The 19,422-nt window shown below is 42.7% G+C and overlaps 1 protein-coding gene across 1 annotated transcript in view; it reads right to left on the bottom strand.

Annotated features, from left to right (window-relative positions):
- The window catches only part of SEMA5A (semaphorin 5A), a 304,838-nt gene that overhangs the window by 139,517 nt on the left and 145,899 nt on the right, over nucleotides 1-19,422 (bottom strand). The window contains exons 5-6 of the mRNA XM_060091583.1: nucleotides 18,005-18,103; nucleotides 16,195-16,408 (exon numbers count right to left, since the gene is read on the bottom strand). Coding sequence (XP_059947566.1) covers nucleotides 16,195-16,408; nucleotides 18,005-18,103 — 313 coding nt within the window. The remainder of the gene's footprint in view (nucleotides 1-16,194; nucleotides 16,409-18,004; nucleotides 18,104-19,422) is intronic.

Below are 19,422 nucleotides of genomic sequence, written 5' to 3' on the forward strand. Positions count from 1 at the left end.
CATTTAAAGGAGGGAAGTGTATTGAGATGGAATCATTTTCTGGAAGCATTCTGACCGCATGATTAGATTAAAATTAGGAACTTAGAAATGAAACAATTATGGCAAACTTTTACTTAATCACCGTGCTCATCAGGCATTCAGGAATTTATTATAGATTGTCAACTGACTTTCATACATAGCATTGGAAGTGTTATCTTCACAACTTCCTGTTTGAGTCTATTGATAATAAGGGTGATACCCTTTCAGACACAGGTGTGCCCTAACACTGATCTTTAATAACCAGGTTTGATTCTTACTCTTCTCTCTATTGCTAAGAGCTTTCCACCCCATTAGCAAGTGTCTTAATTTATGGTGAAATTAGGATAATAGGACAATATCCTTTGGTGTTCAAAATTAATGGAAAGATACACACAACAGCTATATCCACAAGGACACATTTCAGGGACAATTAGCTATGTAGGACAATTCAACTGGCCTTGTACTATGCCAGATCCAATCAGACTGTATCAACAGACATGCTATTGGCGGGACAACTAAAAATATGTTTGGCTACAAAATGACCCATTAATGTTAAGAGGAAGACCCACCACAGGCTCACCTGAAATGCAGACAGTGATTCAGAGGCTGACAGGCAGGTGGCACTGAGTACCCTGCTATTCTGTTCAGAAAGGCTACAGCCAGTTTTCAGTCAAATTCAACTGAATTTCAATCAATATTTGCTGTCATCACAAAATGTTTCAATTTAATTCAACTTCACATTCTAAAAATGTAACAAATATTCTCCATTATATATGTCATGTACTTTTCTCTTCAGCCCATGATATTGTTCTTAAGTCATGTTAAGTACATTAAGTAATAGAGAATTTCATAAGAACTGATTTTAATTTATAAACTGCCAAACATAGTGTCTGATCAATTGCTTTAACTTGAAATGGATATTAAAAAAACACAAAAAACAAAACACCCTGGATTGCATTAACAGGTATGAGATGGAAGTTAGAAATATTTACTGTACAGTATGCTTTAATATCCTGGAAAGATGCTCACAAAAACAGGAGGTTACACATCTCCAGCTTGTGGTTTTGGAAAGTAAAGCAAATATTGGGGGATTTTTGAACCTGTATTCACTGTGAGTCTCGCAAAGAGAATTACTCACTGAAGCAGATCCCAAAAGCAAAGGTATGAAACAATTACAAAACTGTATTTAGTTTCTGAAGATAACATTCACATGTATGTCTAATTCTGCAGAGAAGGCTAAATCATATCAGAGCAGGTTCTGCAGCCAGGCTCATATAACCAGACTGCAGTTTGATCCTTGTACTGAAAACAAACAAAAAAACACCATCATCATCAACAACAACAAAACCTTATCTAAAATGAAGAAAACAAAGAAAGAGGATGCAGGACAGGTGTGTCTAGCTACAGGTCCCAGCACATGCGGCCGAGGTATGAAGCAGAGTCCACAAGGTTTATCAAGCACCCTCACGACTACCTACTTCTGCTATTAACTTGGGGACAAACAGCATGTAAACTACATAGTAAACGGTATCTAGGAAGTCTTGAGTAGGAAGTCGAGGAGCTGAAAAAGTAAAAAGATCTGCCTTGGTTTCTTCCAGCTCAAGGCTGGCCTATAGTTTAAAAACGCTGCTGAGTGCTAAACTCTTGTGTGAGGCTCTGAGCTGGGTTCTCCCCTTTCATAAGCTCAGTAAACGCACAGGAATTATAGAGGGAGATACTGTGTGACTCCTCCCATTTCATAGATGAAGACACTAAATCCTGGAGGTTAAGGAACCTGCCCAAGTTCATACAGCCAGCAATGGGGGTTGGGTTATGTCTCGAATCCAGACCGTCTGACTTCACAGCCTATACACGTACCCTTATACTACACTGAAGAAAATAATGGACTGCAAGAGAACAATCAGTTACATTAACAACATTCCAGAACGGGTCTTGGAATTCTGGGCAATGCTTTAGAAACCAAAGGGGTGAGTGGATTTACTCGGAATCAAGGTGAGGAGGGCTTGGGAACAGACCAGAGGGGAAGACAGATGCCCGGGTGAATCTTTACTCTGGAGCTATTAGAGCCATCAAGGATGCCACAGAAAGAAGAGCAGGAGGAAGAAGCCAACAGTCCAAGGGCTTATGAAACAAGAATATTGCTGGGAAGCGTTTGCCCCAACTCCAGAGACGATGTTTCCAATGTTGCCCACCAGAGTCCGGGAGTGCCCTCTAGGGACCGTGGGAGCCTCTCTCTGTGTTTGTCATGTTCACTGTCCACCCACTGAACAATTTCACCCAGGTATCTCATGTGGGAGGAGTACTGAATCATGCCAAGCAGATTAGCCCACGGCTTCCTCTTTCCATGGAGAACCTCCAATGTCTCTCCAAACCACCGCAAACCCACTTTATGATAGGGTGACCAAGAGTCTTTTAGATAGAAATGCTCAACTATATTTTTTCCTGCTGGGGAAACAAGGGAAGAACTTGTGCCTGGTACGTAGTGTATGTGTTTCTCTAACTCACCACATACTACAGGTCATTTTAATTGGGGAGCTAAACTACACTTGGAAACACATTCTGCGGTCCCACAGTGGTCCTGCAGGCGGATGATGGACCCTGACTGGGTGACCTGTTGTCACATCAGGAGACTCCAGAGCCTTTTGAAACTCAGCCAGCATCCTATTCCTTTTCCAAAGATAGGAGAAAAGCAGAAATCATTGTTAAATAGACAGCCAAATAGCTCTTGCATTTATAGATCTAAATCTGGAGGTAGGGGATGTTTAAATCTCACGAGGCAGGATAATAAGATGCATATTGTTTCCATTCCATTGTTGAAGTTCTGTCTCTTGTTAAAATGCAATTCACCATAAGCTAGTATCTGTCACTCCTGAGTGAACTGAACGAGCCATAAATCAGTCAATGGCCTCCTTGTCTACAATGAATGTGAGTGCAGGAAAGAGCTCCTTTATTCATTATTATTATTAGAGCTACACATAACTAGAAGGTGCTGCTAATTCAGAATAAAAAAGATGTGAGTATGTGTCACCTTATCACAAATATATGCATGGAGAAGCTGTTTTTTTCCTCATGTTTGTAAACATATTGAGTTACGGATTACAGAGTATTCTACAAAATATGTCAGATTTTAAGAAGAACTGTGTTATGATATGAGGACTTTTATTTGGCACATTGACTTACATAATAGTGACCATGCGGATGGGAGTACTGAGTAGAGAAGCACAATATAAATAAACATGAGTAATGAGAAGAGCAAAAGCACAAACATCTTTGAGAAGATTCTGACCATGTAAAACCAAACACTGAACATCCTGATGGATCCTTCCCCTCTGTCTTCTGTCTATTCCAATGCCTACTGCATCTGTCTGGAGGGGCACCAGGTTCAATGGTCCAATCTGATGATTGACTAGATCACTGAGAGGCTCTTGATATAGAAATATTTGTCTAAATTGATGAAAATGGACATTAAAAGTAAAGGAATTCCAATTTTACAACTCTATAAAAATCTTGCATCAAAATCTATCAAAATTATTTTGTAATCAAAGGCCACCTTGTGATACACCTGTCAAAGGCAGACTAGAAAATGGTGGGGTGGAGCCTGTATGGGTTTGACCTCGCCCATCCCAGCTTGAAACCCTGGGCTGGACCACTGACATCTGGAGTGTTCCTTTATCCTGTACAGCAATTCGACCTAAGGATTAAAGAGACTGGTACAAAGTAGCTTTGCAATAAATGATGGCTATAATCTTTATTTCATGATTTCCTTTTGATTTCCTTTTTAATAATTTATATAGTAGAACTTCCCATAATGATAATGAGTAATCAAACATGTATATATTAAAGGTGATCAGAATTTGAGAAACATAAATAAAGCCAGGCTGAGTTTTCAAAATAGCAAGCCATTCCACATAAAGAAAGGAGTTAATGGAAACAATATTTAGACATGATACACAGCGAGCCAGAGGTTTTCAGTTCCCTAATTTGTTGATGTCGGTTACAACCAAAACCATTTCTGTGCATATTCCTAGATTTCAGATACTCTCTTTATTGTGAACACTGTTTCCCTTGTCACAGCTACATGAACATGTGCTGCAGAGGGTTCCAAAGTAAAGCTAATTTTATCTAGAGATTTATTAAGAGGGGCTAATTAAACCAAAATTAAATTAAGTAAAAAGTGGCTTAAAAGCCATTGATATACTAAAATTCTTTCCTTAAGATTTCTAGGAAAAGATTAGATATATAGATAGATAGATGGATAAATATACATGTTTGTGTGTATATGTTTTGTGTGGGTGACATACATATGTATAGGCTCGAGGTATATGTATATATGGCTCAATACTTCCACCTACTGGCTATATGAACTTAGTCAAATTACTTAACAACCTACATTCTCAGTTTCCTCCTTTTAGAAAGGTAATAACAATACCCAATATGTAGTATCATTGTGAAAAGTCAAAGGCAAAGTATGCCAAGTGCGTACCACGTGGTCGCTAATCATCAAAATATAGGTCACTATTTATATATATAAACTATCATATAAATAATAAATACATAAATTAATAATAAACATATACAAAAATATATAAATTAATACAAATGCATATGTTGGTAAACATACCATCAGTATTTACTTAACAAGTTAACTCATTAGATTTGCATTCTGTATATCAAATTAGGGTGTGTGTTCCTTTCAGAAGATCTGGAGCCAAACATGGTGGAGGCTCTGTGGTAGAGGTGGAGCCTTGCATGCCAGCCAGAGCACCTCTATCACCAGGTACTTCCTTACCACCCACTGTGGGGCTGTCCTACTGTCCTGGGCCCCGGGTATTCTGCAACCCATGCCCTCAAGGCCATTGTAAGGCAAAAAACAAGACACAGACCAATGAGCCATCACAGGGAGGAGGAGGACCATGGGGGCCAGGCCAGCGAGGTGAATTCGAGAATCAGAAAGGAAGGGAGCAGGGAAAGGGCAGATGCCAGGTTGGGATGGGGCTCCAGGCCAAGAGCAGGAGAGAGAGCAGCCGGAGAGAAGACCCTAAGGGTGGCCAGGAATGGAAGGAAGCTAGTGTTGGCACAGAAAGAATCAATAGGACAGGCGGCAGAAGTCTGGGCCAGGCCAACAATCCACAGAGAGGAATCTGGAATTCAAGGGCCACTGGAGAGATGCTGAAGAGTCTTAAACACAAGCGTATGACCCAAATTCCCGTGTGTGTGGTGGCCATGTCAGGTGAAGGTGGGAGCGGGATGTGGTCCAAGCGTGTCCTTAGTGATCGCTGACAGAGTGACATGAGCTTTGGAGCCCCAGGTCCTTCACTCACTGAGGTCCCGGCAGAAAGGAAGCCATTGCTAAATCATCTCGGGAGGACGAGAAACATGGCTCCAGCAAACGTGATTCCTTCCTTCTTCAGGGGACCATACTCTGTTGAAAGTGTGCTACTTACATAGATATGCTGGTTCAAGTAGGAGCAACTTGTACCACAGGGACACATTGCTATCTCTTCCTAAATGAGAACTGCCACCTGCACATCAGCTTGTACCCTAGGAGCCCAAACTCTCACCAAGCATTCTCCCTCTCTCAGTATCAACAGGAACTCCATTAACTGGCTATTTGTCCACCTGTTCTAGCTCACAGGGCCAGAGACATCCTTCTGTATCCTGCTGGCTCACTCCCTTCCAAGCACCAAGCCCCTGGCAGCCCTTCCAATCTCCTATAAGATTCAACTAAATCACACAGTCCAGGGCTCAATTAGTTATAGGTAATTTCATGACTATGTATTTCTGAACATTTTCAAAGTCGCAAGTTTCCATTGACCATGTTTATTTTTTCTTGATTATATTTTAAATGTATAGGTTCACTTCTTTCAGGAATTAATCATTTAACCTGCTGAATTGTAAAACTTAAGGAGTTTTTAAATTGGAATATTAACTTTAATTCAAAGATCTTAGAGATATTTTAATGCCTGTAAAATATTTTTAAAGACTAAGAGGAAAATATGCAAGATTTAATTGAAAGAAAAAACTGGGCTACAACATTCTGCAGTTAGAATAAGTAAACTCGTATGATGGCTTGGTCTTTGTCTCCTGAGCTGATCAGGGCCAGGGCAAGAAAGAAGACAAAAACACAGAGATTATACCATCCAATGCTCAGCAGTGAATGAAAAAATGTGAGAGGCCATTGACTGAGGGAAAACAAGAAGTTTAATACAATAATATGGAGACAAATTTACTGAAATGCAGAGAACTGAGTATCTTATAAACAGGATGAAAATATGATTTATGCTCCAAACTGGAAATCTTTTGAGAGGGAAAAAGAGTAATATTAAAAACCATGCCTGGTGTCAGGAGTGATCCAGGACTGTCACCAAGAAACAGCTATGATGTCTAGACAATGAACATCAAAACATTTTCATGAGTGGTTATATAAGTACTAGTAAATTTCTATATAGTGTATTGTGTTCTCTATAATGGGGCATATCTTCTTTGTGTGGATTTTTTTTTTTAACGCAGGCAGGTCTCCATACATCTTAGTGTATACAGTGGGTGCCTCTGGCCTCATAATATCTTTTTTTTTTTTTTTTTTGCGGTATGCGGGCCTCTCACTGTTGTGGCCTCTCCCGTTGCGGAGCACAGGATCTGGATGCACAGGCTTAGTGGTCATGGCTCATGGGCCTAGCTTCTCCACAGCATGTGGGATCTTCCCGGACTGGGGAGCGAACCCATGTCCCCTGCATTGGCAGGCAGACTCTCAACCACTGTGCCACCAGAGAATCCCTGGCCTCATAATATCTTGATGGGGGAAGGAAGAGTGGGATTTATCCATTCTCTTTCTTTTTAAATAAATTTATTTATTAAATTTATTTATTTTTGGCTCCATTGGGTCTTCATTGCTGCACGCGGGCTTTCTCTATCTGTGGCGAGCCGGGGCTGCTCTTCTTTGCGGTGCACGGGCCTCTCATTGCGGTGGCTTCTCTTGTTGCAGAGAATGGGCTCTAGGCACATAGGCCTCAGTAGTTGTGGCACGTGGGCTTCAGTAGTTGTGGCTCATGGGCTCTAGAGCACAGGCTCAGTAGCTGTGGCACATGGGCCCAGTTGCTCCACGGCATGTGGGATCTTCCTGGTTCAGGGCTTGAACCCACGTCCCCTACACTGGCAGGTGGATTCTTAACCACTGCGCTACCAGGGAAGCCCCATCCATTCTCTTCTGAAATGTGTAAATTGGAAGTCCAAATTGCAACTGAGCAGGACCCTTCCCAGAACAAATGCCCCCCCCCGCACCCCCCCCACTGTCCTCTGCCTGTCTCTTGTCTGTAAAAAAAAAAAAATTGGCCAAAGAAAAAATTTAATCAGAGAAATGGGAAAATATAGAAGCAAAGGAAAACAGTCAAGGAAGACAAAGTAATAATCATTTAGCCATTAAACAAAGTCAAGGACCTTTATTTCCTCCTCAAGGGCTATAGATAATATTCTGAGGCATGTCCTTTGAGCTGTTTTGCAGATACTGAAGTCCCCACAGGGTGGAAGAAATTAACTGTACACTGCCCATAAGCATGGAGACCCCAAACTGGGTGGAACCAGAAGGTCAGTGATGTTGACTCCTGGCTACCTCACCACAACTCAATCTGAAAAAGATCCAAGAGTTGATCATGTACCCTGCAACTCTCTCCTCAGCACGTGGCCCCTTCCTCCTTTCCCTGTTTAATCTTTGAGCAAAACCTGGGGAGTGGAAGTTTGTTCCTGGGGACATGAGTCCACCTTCTCCCCAGAATGGCTGGCTTCCTCAATAAAGCCATCTTTCCCTTTACCTAACACTTGTCTCTCAATGTTGGATTCTTGAGGAACATGCAGCCGAACCTGAGTTCAGTGACAAAATGACTTATTGGCAAAGTATAGAGCCTTCATCACAAGACTAAAGGGATTCTGTGGCTGCTCAACTTTCAGGACCTCAGCACTCAATGACCAGGACAGAACACAACACTATTTTCAAAGAGCACCACAAGGATTGATTCCTTCCTGTCACCTACCAGATGTTTGTGTCCATAAAGGGCTGTGTTAAATAACCCCACAGGCTCTCCTTCTTTGGGTTTAATAATCCCAGTTCATTCCATCTCCTTTTGCAAGCTTTCACCAATCAAGAAGCACCAGCCACTATTTCCAAAGTCCCTGTATCCCGCTTCCATGGTAACTTGTGCATAAAAATGTGGACATCAGGAGAGAGACGGAGGCAGCTTATGGTGGCGGTATTTCCTAAGATGTTGACTAAACAAAGGGGAGGCCAGGAGCCCACAGAGGGGGAGGGATCTGTCTTCAAATCCTAGCTCGTGCATGCTTCAGCATGTGGCCCTGGTTCAGATAACACCTATATGGAGTCTTCCATCCACCTGGTAAGTTGTAAAGAGCCACTGTGACTCCCCCTTGCACCTGGAGTAACAACTGGATGTACCAGAGGCTCCAGCAGGTGCACGGACAGACAAATGGTATGCAGGGAGGCCATTTATTTAAACTCTTTTCTGACCCTATAAAGATCATCAGACTTGGTTTACAACACTCTTTCCAAAGGGTGTTTACATCCATCCCACACAAGATAGACAATCTGCCCAATGCCCTCTGATAGGCTTGATCAAGCCTGAAAATTAGAAAAGGGCAGCTCGTCATGCTGGGTCTCATGTCACACAGCTTTGCTCCCATGCTCTAAGTCCACATGTCATCACCTTAACAAGTTGAAACTTCCCGAGTCAGTTGTCAGCTGTTAGCCTTTCAGCTGCAGTACTGAACAGAGTCCACTGTTCACAAGGACACCCCTCTGAAAGCATCTCCCCAGGTGCTGTCTGGTAAAGTACAAAACTAGGCTGCTGACTATACAATCGTGATTTTTGTTCTGGGTTTTACCCAGCTTCTTTTCCTTGATAACACTACAGATTTCCTAAACAAGTATACTTCATTCCCAGTCCCCTCTTGTCTTTATTTTGCTTGTCTGGGAACTCTGCCTGCATTTATGAATTTCCTGCTTTAGCAAATCTTGTCTGTCCAGGGAGAACCTATTGCAGACTGTTCACACCTTCAGGGACTGCACTGTGTAGACTGCCAGAAGTGATCTCACTGTCCCCAGGATGGAGCCCAACAGGGTCACCCAAGCCTGGCCGTGTCTGGACCCCCAAAAGTGGTGTCTGCTCCCAGGGAGAAGCAGGGAGCTCCACGAAGCACCTGTCTACATGATAAGCAGAAACTATTTTTCCTTGAGTTAAGCACAGAAAGGATTTTTCTCCTTCCAAGTAAGCTATCTTTAATCACTAGAAGGTTAATCATTGTATTTTAAAGACCTCAAACAGTCTATTTAATGCATGGGTAACATCAATAGAGTTATTTCAAACCAGGAGAATTTGAGATTGTTATAGAGTTTTCTTAACTGGAAACATAATAGCTCATTAAAAATGATACAATGGATTTCAAGTGTGTTTTCCTCCAGGGCGAGGTCAAGCCTGGAATCTCAGAGAATGGGAGGAATCAGCAGAGTTCTGTGGAAAAAACCCAAGAGAGAGACAAACGCTGCCTCCAGGGAAGGAAAAAAAGCAGGTCGCTGCCTGCCAGTGAGATTAGGCCCCCGAAGATGTCCATGCTGAAAGCGCACTGATAGATTCCTTTTTCCAAGTTCCTACCGAGGTTTTAGTCCATGTGCAAGCAAGCGGTTCCCCCAGAACCCACAAACTCAATTTGTACAGTGTTAATTTGGAGATTTTTTTTTCCCCTTTTCATGGGTTGACTGATTCCCTGATTTGATTGCCAGTTTCTTGAAGGCACGTTTTACAGTTTCTCTATTTTAAGCATAGACCATTAAACATTTATTACCCTGATTTACCATAATCATTTAATAAGGGTTATTAACAATTCATATTTTAATGCATTAAGGCTGTTTAGGTATTTCTCTAAACACATAAGTTTGTTTGAAGAGTGATTTTGGCACAGGGGAAAAAATCCGATTTTGAAACTTATAGTCATGACCAAACATATAACTCAATGTTTCAAATTCCTTCAGAACATTATCCAACAAATCACACTGTCTTTGATAACTAACTGAATATGTAATGGTTGAAAATGGGAGTCCAAATGAGAATGGCAAAAGAAGATTCTTTAAATGTTTGGACCTGCATCAGTTTCAAACATACAAATCTATATTTTTAAAGTTCTGGGTTACAACTAATATGACACGTTCCCTTTGTTAACAACAAAATTCATATTTCTGCTACTTATGAAATGTGCCTATCTCCTAGTCACTCAACAAATATTGATGGAGCCTCAACTGTGTTTCAGGCACTATATGAAATGCTGACCACACAAAAATTAATCTCACCTAATCCTTGTCCTCAAGAAATTCAGAAACTCATGGGTGGGGAAAACAAAGATGTAAACTACTCATCTATTAATTCATTTATTCAAAAATTATGTATTGGGTGTTTACTATGTGTCCAGCACTGTAGAAAGTATATGGGATCCATCAGTGACCAACAAGTAAGCCTGGCCATTAGGGAACATTCATTCTAGTGGAGGAAAGGAGACAAGTACTAAAAGAGCATAACCCTAAGCATAAAAGTCTAACGTGGCTACAGGGAATCAAGAGGGCTAGATGGACCACCTTCAAATAAGTTGGTCAGGGGCGAGGTCCCATTGAGAAGCGGCATTTGAGCAAAGACAATGGAGCTAAACCCACTGGCCAGCTGGATGGCCTGGGGCTGAGAGCTCTCGAGATAGAACAAGGACCAGCAAACTATAGCCCTCAGGCCAGATCCTGCCTGCTGGCTATGAATAAAGTTGTATGTGCACGCAGCATTCGTGTCTGCATTGATGATGGCTGTCTTCATGCTACGATGACAGAATTGAAAAGCTGCAACAGAGACGATACGGATGCAAAATCTAAAATATTCACTCTCTGGCCCTTTATAGAAAACGTCTGCTAATCCCTGGAAGAGAGGAGGGAGCCAATGGTAATGCATGTAAGAGGTTAAAGCAGGAGCAAGAGTGGGTAGGAGAGAGCACAGGGAAGCATTGGGGGCTGGCCAGCACTGTCTCAGCTTTCTCTGCAGGTGAAATGGGAATGCGGGTGGGGTTGGAGCAGGACAGGGACCACGTGCTCCAGTATCGTGGGGTGAAGACAGCCATGCACAACGCCTGTCCAGAAGGGGTGAAAGGGACTCACCGAGTCTTGGGGAAACTGCAACTTCAACTGAAGCTACAGAGGAGAAGGAATTACGGATGAGGCAAAACTCAAGGGAAGAAAGAACAGCATAAACAGCACATGGGAAGGAGCATGGTGAGGAAGGCACGGTGCAGCCAGGGAAATGCGCACTCCGCCTTAAAGGATGCTGAGAGGGCACGTGGGCAAAGTAGCAGCGGAGTCAGATCACACAGGCTGGGAAAGAGAAAACCCGATGAAGGTGTCATAGCCAGCCCTGCTCTCCTCTCCACGTCAGCCCTTGCTGACAGCCGATGGCAAGGCCACCACCTGGGTCTTGCTGCATTGGTGCAGGGGTGCAGGTGGGACACTCACTCATTGGTGGACAGCTGTAGTGGTGGTGGTATCATAAGACAATGCACCTGGAACTCTGGTATTAGAGCCAAGGCACTTAGCTTGCTCAGGGCAGGTTGTTGGAACTCTACCACGTAGTATTTATGCTGGGTCTCTGGGAGGTGTGGTGGGAAGATTAGAGGCTTTGGTAGGTCCTTACTCAGGGCTCTCTGTATCCTGGCAGGACGTCACCCTGGACAGCCTGATGTCACCACTTGCCTGAAGAGTAGCCCTGAAGCAAAGGAGGTCCCCAGAGGCTTGGGTCCCTGAAGGGTCATGACTTGCCATGTTCTGTCTACATGTTCTGACATTCTGAAGAGCATCCTTTGTGCTGTGTGCTTCTCTTGCTCTGGAAGGTCAGAGTGCTGATTTTTGCCAAACCTTCACTGCAGCCCTTTGAGGGAGTAATTCAGACACAGAATGAGGGAGATGAAATCCACTTTAGAATGCTGCCTAAGAGAGAGGCAACCCTTCCCCAGAGATCGTGAGGTGGGGGAGGGATGCACAGTGGATAAGGCTACAGTTTAAGTGGATGGACTGTCCATCCCAGTGCTCTGGAGCATGGAAGGAGGAAACGGGTGCAGGCTGGCTCTGCCCTGGGTGAAGATGACAATCCCTTGAGCCCTACCTGAGGACTTCTGATGCTTACTATTGGGAACAAGAGGGTGACACTGCCTGTCGAGAATGAGGAGAACACAGCTGAGACCAGGAGACTGAGTGTGGCCAGAGGATTCACCCGCAACACAGAAAGAGATGTAACAGTATCATTGGAAAATAAGACACAGAAGTTTAAGATTTCCACATTTGAGCGTTTCCTGATTAGGGACTATTGTGGGTTGCATTTTATCCCCCCTAAATATATGTTGGTCCCTATAAATGTGACCTTGTTTGGAAGTAGGGTCATGGCAGATATAATTAGTAAAGATGAGGTCATACTGGAATAAAGGGGGCCCCTAATCCAACAGGACCCATGTGAGGACACAGAGCCACAGGAAGAAGACCATGTGAACAGAGGGAAAGGCTGGAGTGGTGCTGCCACAAGCCAAGGGATGCTGAGGACTATGGAGATAGAAGAGGTGAGGAAGGGCCCTCCCCTGGAGTCTTCAAAGAGAGCACGGCCTGCCGACACCTTGATCTTGGACTTCTCGCCTCCAGAACTCTGAGAGAACACATTTCTGTTTTAAGTTACCCAGTTTGTGGCACTTCGTTGCAGCAACCCTAGGAAACAAACAACACAAACACAGCCAGCGTCCAAAATGTCGCTGAAGGCATGGCTTGAGGAAGTGAAGTTGGTTGGTGCCTGGCTGCTGGCTGAGGAGGGAGATGCCTGAAATAGGGTTGGCAGAGGCGAACAAGAAACACTAGTGACCGCTGTACCAGTCATGCCATGAGTTTGCCGTATATGAGTTAATTAACCCAATTATGGAAAGGGTCTACCTCCCTGTACAGGCAAATTATCCTATACACAATTTAATCACAGCAGGGAAGCTGAAAACACAAATTTTGCTGACCACCGTTCACAGGTGCTATCCTCCACACCTCCCCTGCCGAGAAAGTTCTCTTTCGTCAACAGAGAAATGTTGGCAAAAAACTGGTAAATGTCCAAACCAAAGACATGAGCTCTGCTTATCATAACCTGTAAGCAGCTGTTAGCTGAGTGATGGCCTCCCAGGGACCCTGAGCCCTGTAAACACCTGGAGGTACTGCGGACTGGGCAGTGAGGTGAATGTGTCTGGGGGACCTGGCTGTGGCAGCAGCAGGACACGGCAGTCAGGAGAGTCCAGCCCAGAGGGGCAGCAGGGGGCACAGTGGGGAAAGCACAGAGGAGGCTTGTCAAAAGTGAGAATAACTGTCCCTGCATCTGGGCCCAGCAGGGGCACAGAAGCAGAGCTCAGTGGGGCTCAGAGGCCAGAATCTATGCTGGAGGGAAAGTCAGAGCAGAAAACCAGGGCCAATCAGAGGTAGAAATGATACCTCACCCTTCAGTAGAAGAAGAAAGTGTCCCAAGAGAACACAGGAGAGGGAATCAACACTCAACACACAAGAACTTGGGACCCTCAGGGCTCTCTGCACTCTGCCCTGGGAGTGAGGGCCTTCCTGGTGGGGAACGAGAGGGCGACACTCCCTGAGGACAGCGGGGCAATTCAGTGCCACGCGAGTTATGATGACACCATGAGCGGAGTGGCGGCTCCGCCATGTTCACCTTGGACTTATTTGCAATGGATAATATCATTTATGATTTTAGGACATATATGCCTACGGTGACTGTGGAAACCCTGGGTGAGCTCTTCAGCTGTCCTTATGACATCACCTGAGTCTCAAATGGGAAAGATTGCACCCAGAGGGTTAACAGCATCTGAGCACCTGATCAGCCTGGGCATCTAAGTCACGTGGAAAGAAACAGTGTTTCTAACTCGTGCCATAACCTGAATTATTTTCCCAAGATATTCTTCAGGATGTCGAAAAGAAAGAGATTGTACTCCGAATTAATTTTTACTTTGCTTTCAGCAAACTCTAAATGCAATGCTTGTGGTTGGGGAATAAGTCATTTTGATTTTTAACTGGAAACTGCTTGGCCAGTAAAACTCAGCAAATGAATAGAAAGAACTTAAAGCTACACAGATGAAAGAAAGCATCAGAGCGGAAAGAAGACCTTCCACAGAGAGTCGAAAGGTCCAGCTGAAACCAGTTCAACAGAAATAATGTTAACCTAGGGAATCTAGTTACTGCTTTGGTTTGAGAAAACAATTCACGTTGCCCTTTGGAAGCTCACGGAGTCATTCAACTTGCTGAAGAAACTGGATAAAGACTCTTTTCTCTACAAGGGAGTCTTTTAAAGGCAAACTGTGATGGCTGGTTTGACTATCTTATTTGACAGAATGCTTGTGTGTATATATACACAAATGCATAAATATGCATAAGTGATCATTCTAAACCAGTGGTCCTCAAAGAGAGGCAATATTTCCCCCAAGGAATATCTGGCAGTTTCTGGAGAAAGTTTTTGCTGTCACAATTCAGGAGGTGGGACATGCTATTGCATCTAGCGGGTATAATGCAGGGATGCTGCTAACCATCCTGCAATAATCAGGACAAACTCCCTCCCCCAGAAAAGAATTATTTGGTCCTAAGCATAAATAGTGCTGAGGTGAGAAACTCGGGTCTACAATAATGAGCTTGTACTTGATGAACAGCCAGTAAATCTTTGTAGGACTTGAAAGCTTGAAATAGTAAATATTATCATGGCAATTACAAGATTTCATCTTTATGCAAACTATCAAATAAACGATTGAGGGAATGGATTACATATGGTGCATACGTCTATCAATAACTTTGTGTTTGCTAGTGTGTGTGTGTAACCATATTCACACATGAACGTACCCATATGCAGAGGGCTGAATTTCAGCATCTAGCCAACTTTAACTTCAATTTGGGTGGCTGGAATCACTTTCTATTTGTTAATTGAGCAAGTGACCAAGTTCTAGCCCAGGATTCAAGGGAAGTCTTCTGGGGGTTTCTGACTTCTTCAAAAAAAAAAAAAAAAAGGAAACAAGGAACGTGGTTCTTCTTCCACTGGATATTGTCATGTCTGGATACAGTACCAGGAATTGTAGCCACAGGTTTGCACCCATGAGCAGAGCTAGCCTGGGGACCAACCTGACAGACTGTGGGTGGCAGAGACAGTGGTGACAGGACTTGGGTCTCTTACTAACTCTTGAGTCATTGAAGTGAGCAACTCTGAAGACACCTACCCTGACCTTCTAGTTGTATGACTTGACACCCTTTTTAAAAAAACTGTGGTCAACTTAGATGTGGAATCTAAAAGAAAAAATGATGTAAATGAACTTATTTACAAAACAGAAACAGACTTCGAAAACAAACTTATGGTTACCAAAGGGGAAACGTGGTGCGGAGGGCTAAATTAGAAGTGTGGGATTGACATATACACACTACTCTATATAAAATAGATAATCAACAAGGACCTACCGTGTAGCACAGGGAACTCTACTCAATATTCTGTAATAACCTACATGGGAAAAGACTCTGAAAAAGAATGGATACATGTATGTGTAGAACTGAATCACTTTGCTGTACACCTGAAGCTAACACAACATTGTAAATCAACTATACTCCAATATAAAATAAAAAATTAAAAAAAAATTGGTCAAGTTATTTGGAGCTACGTAAAGCCAAACACATTCTTTTACACAATTGCCTGAAATTTTCATGAAACGCTAGTCATTTCCCTTTTTAGCTATCTAATAAAGAAGTTAAGAAAGAATGCACATGAGGCTACAGATATCTTTGACATGACATCGGATTTCCTAAACTGCAAACAATAATATGAAAAAGCAGCTTCAGTTTGAGGAACGCTCATATCAGCATTAGCTTTATTATCACGTCTTAAGTGTGGAGAATATGACTTCTCTTCCGAGTTGGCAAAGAGCCATCTGATGCCTTTTCCACACTGAAATCCAAAACCGGGTACATTTTGATTTCTTTAGAAAATGAAGAAATTATTTTACTTTTAGAAACGGTGACAGTTTGCTTTTGAGCACCAAGTCACCGGGCATCACAGACCAACGAGAGGGGAAACTGGGAGTGAAGGTAAGACTTACCGTTGAGCCATTTGGAGTTGTACTGCGCGGTGCGGAGAGGGGGCAAGACGCCCAGACTTCGGTAAATAGCGGGATCGCGTCCAGGGAAATCCATGGCCGTGGCTGCATAGACCTCCCCGCCCGCCGTGAGGAGAGCCGTGGAATTGTGCCGAGGGCTGTAAGGACAGCGGGCCATGCCGCTGATCTGATCATGGATCTCCGTCAGGTTACTCAGCTAGGCGTGAGGATGAGACAGAGAAACAAATTATCCCACAGGAAACCCCTTTAAGAACGTGAATGGAGAATATCCACCCAAACTGCAAATGAAGCATGTACGATACACTCTCTGGGGCTCATACAATGTGACAAACTTCTGCACTCTGACCTGGATGAGAACAGTACCCAGTGGTCGTCCTTAGACAATCTACCGATCCACCTCTCTCATCATCCTTTGAGAGATACTGAACCTCTGGCTTTTGGATACTCACAAAAGATGAAGTGAGATTATTGTCTATGACTTTATTTATAATGCATGGGACAGTGCAGATTTTTCCAAACCCAACTTCAGTATTTATAGAAATACAAATTGCAATAAAAAGTAGGTACAATTTTATCAATAAAAGTGAATTGAAATATTATGAATAGCCCAAAACTGCATTCATGGGTAAGGATGTATGGATTTTAGCACCACGTAGCCCAGATTTCCAAGCCTTTAGTTTTTAGTTTTCAGAGAGGCAACTCAGTGCCTTGCAGTCAAGTGGTGGGAATCCAGCATTTGAGGAGCTGAGCAATCAGTGAATGAGGAAAGTTCTTTGGATGTGGGGAGGGAATCTTTGCTCTCCACTGGTTCCTTTACTCTTACCTGAGAGGTACGAGAGCAGAGGGGTTAGGCAGGGGGGCTCAGATACACTGCCTGCTTTATTAGACGTGTAGCCCCGGGTAAGCTACTTAAAGTCTTTAAGCCTCAGACTCTTATAAAGTGGTGACCCAGAGGATAAGCACCACATAGCGTGGATGTGAGGATGAAGCTGTAAGGTGCTTAGGAAAGGCCATGGTACCTAGGGATCTCTCTGTGAGCATCACTTCTTAGCATCAACATCCTCCCTTTCTTTCCAACAACTGAATGTTATTTGAAAATAATGAATACTAAAAGAAGATGGTAAGCTCAGGTCTTGAGAGAAAGTGTGTAACCAGGAAATTAACATAGTGATGTTTCTTCATCATGTTCGTGGAGGAAGACCAAATGAATATCCCAAATTAGGAAGATTACACGTGTGCTCTGATAACCCGGCAGTTCTACAGGTATAAGAGCTGGAGGCTGAAAATTCCCCTGTCAATAATGACAGGTTAAAATAAAAAGACACAGGGTGGCATATAATTTTACTTTTCCTAGGGTTCCATTTGTTTGCTAGTTTGCTTTACTTTTTTGACACCCTTCTCATCCAATTTTTAAACTGTATCTTCTTCACTTGGATTATGATTTTAGATTATTTTAATACTTAACAGCCTCCCTACAATAAAGAAGAAAAAGAAATAAGAATACGTTTAGGATTATGTTTAGGGTATGGTGGGAAATAAGCTGGTAGAAATGGTCTGAAAGCATATTTAAATTTAATTAAACAAGCTAGAATTATTACCAGTTCTTTATACAATCGTGTTATTAGTAATCGATCAGTACATCAAATATTTATTCAGTTTGACAAAATATGTTTTTTTTTAAATTAAAAAGCAACTCTTTGGAGAATAAAAACACGTTTAAAACTAGGGTTTTAATAGAATGTTTGGATTTTCCCGGTATTAAAATCTGTCAAAGCTCCACCTGAAGCCGTACCGTGCGGTTGGTGCAGACCGGCGTGAAAGCGTTAGTTCCACAGGTAAATAACCTGTCGCCACCCACCAACAGTACGCGGATGTAGTTCTGACATTCCTCCTGAAAAAATAAAAAGATCACAAGAAACTCATTAAGGAGGCCTGAGCGCAAGAGGAACGGTGGATATGAATACATCTTGTCTAGTTAATAGATTAGATGTTAATTAACCAGTAAAAACAAACACACAAACAAAAAAATCCTCTTGGATACTGACCAAAAAATAACAACAGAACTCTAAAATAGTCTGACTTTCTCTGCACACTTGCTCAATTGAGGATATTTGTAAAGATAGATATAAATATACGTTCAGTTAAAATCTCAAAGCATGTGTCTTCTTTTGATGAATGGGCTTTCATTTTGAGTTGTAGCTGATAACAGTGTGAGCACTAAATTGCCTTTGACATATATTAGGAAAATAAATAAACACTGCTCGTGAAACAGTGTCTTAGAAAACTTCCCCAGGTACTTGAAAAAACATGGTGAATGCTTCTCCAGATGCTAGGGTCACATGTGAAACTCTGCTTGCAAAGTGCAAGAAGTTTTACATAAAGTTCTCAAAATGCATACACAGCAAGAATCTATAAACATGTTTGATTCTTTGATGAAAAATTAAAATATAACTAATAAGTAAAGGATGTCTGGAACAAGAGGCATGAAAGCTCATGCGGAGGGATGACTCACAGCTGAATTTTTTTCTGTGGTTGCAAAACATACATATAAATCTAGAACATGGTCATAGTAGTGCAGGAACTTTCAGGTAGAAAGCTCTTCATTCATTCAGCCAGCAAGCATTTACTGATTAGATACTCTTTGGCAGAGACTGTGGAAGAGGTCACTATCTAGGCCCGTAGCGCAAAATTAAAATACACGGAGCTGTCCACAATCTCTAATGAGAAGTCACTGGAGAACAGCATATTGCTAACTCCAGAGGAGAGGGGAAGGGAGGAGGTGGAGGAAGGCTCCCTGGAGGAGATGACACCTGAGATAAGTTTCAAAGGAAGAGTAGGATTTTGTGAGGCTTCCTGGAGGAGGTACCCCCTGACACTTGCAGGATTTTACCGAGCAAAGGAGGGAAAACACATTCTCAGCAGAAAGAATGGACTGTGACAAGGCATCACGGTTGGAGAAAGCACAGTGCTTTCACTGTGTACAGAAGACGTAGACATAAGCTGGGGAGCCAGACACAGGCCAGGTGTGCCAGACCAGGGAGTTTACTTTTTATTCTGAATGTGAAGGAACCGTTTTATGTTTTTACTGCATACAGGTTTTTTTTTTTTTAAACACCTTTACTGGAGTATAATTGCTTTACAATGTTGTGTTAGATTCTGCTTTGTAACAAAGTGAATCAGCTATACATATGCATATATCCCCATATCCCC

This window comes from Mesoplodon densirostris, chromosome 3 (genome assembly GCF_025265405.1).
Source record: "Mesoplodon densirostris isolate mMesDen1 chromosome 3, mMesDen1 primary haplotype, whole genome shotgun sequence".
NCBI lineage: Eukaryota > Metazoa > Chordata > Mammalia > Artiodactyla > Ziphiidae > Mesoplodon > Mesoplodon densirostris.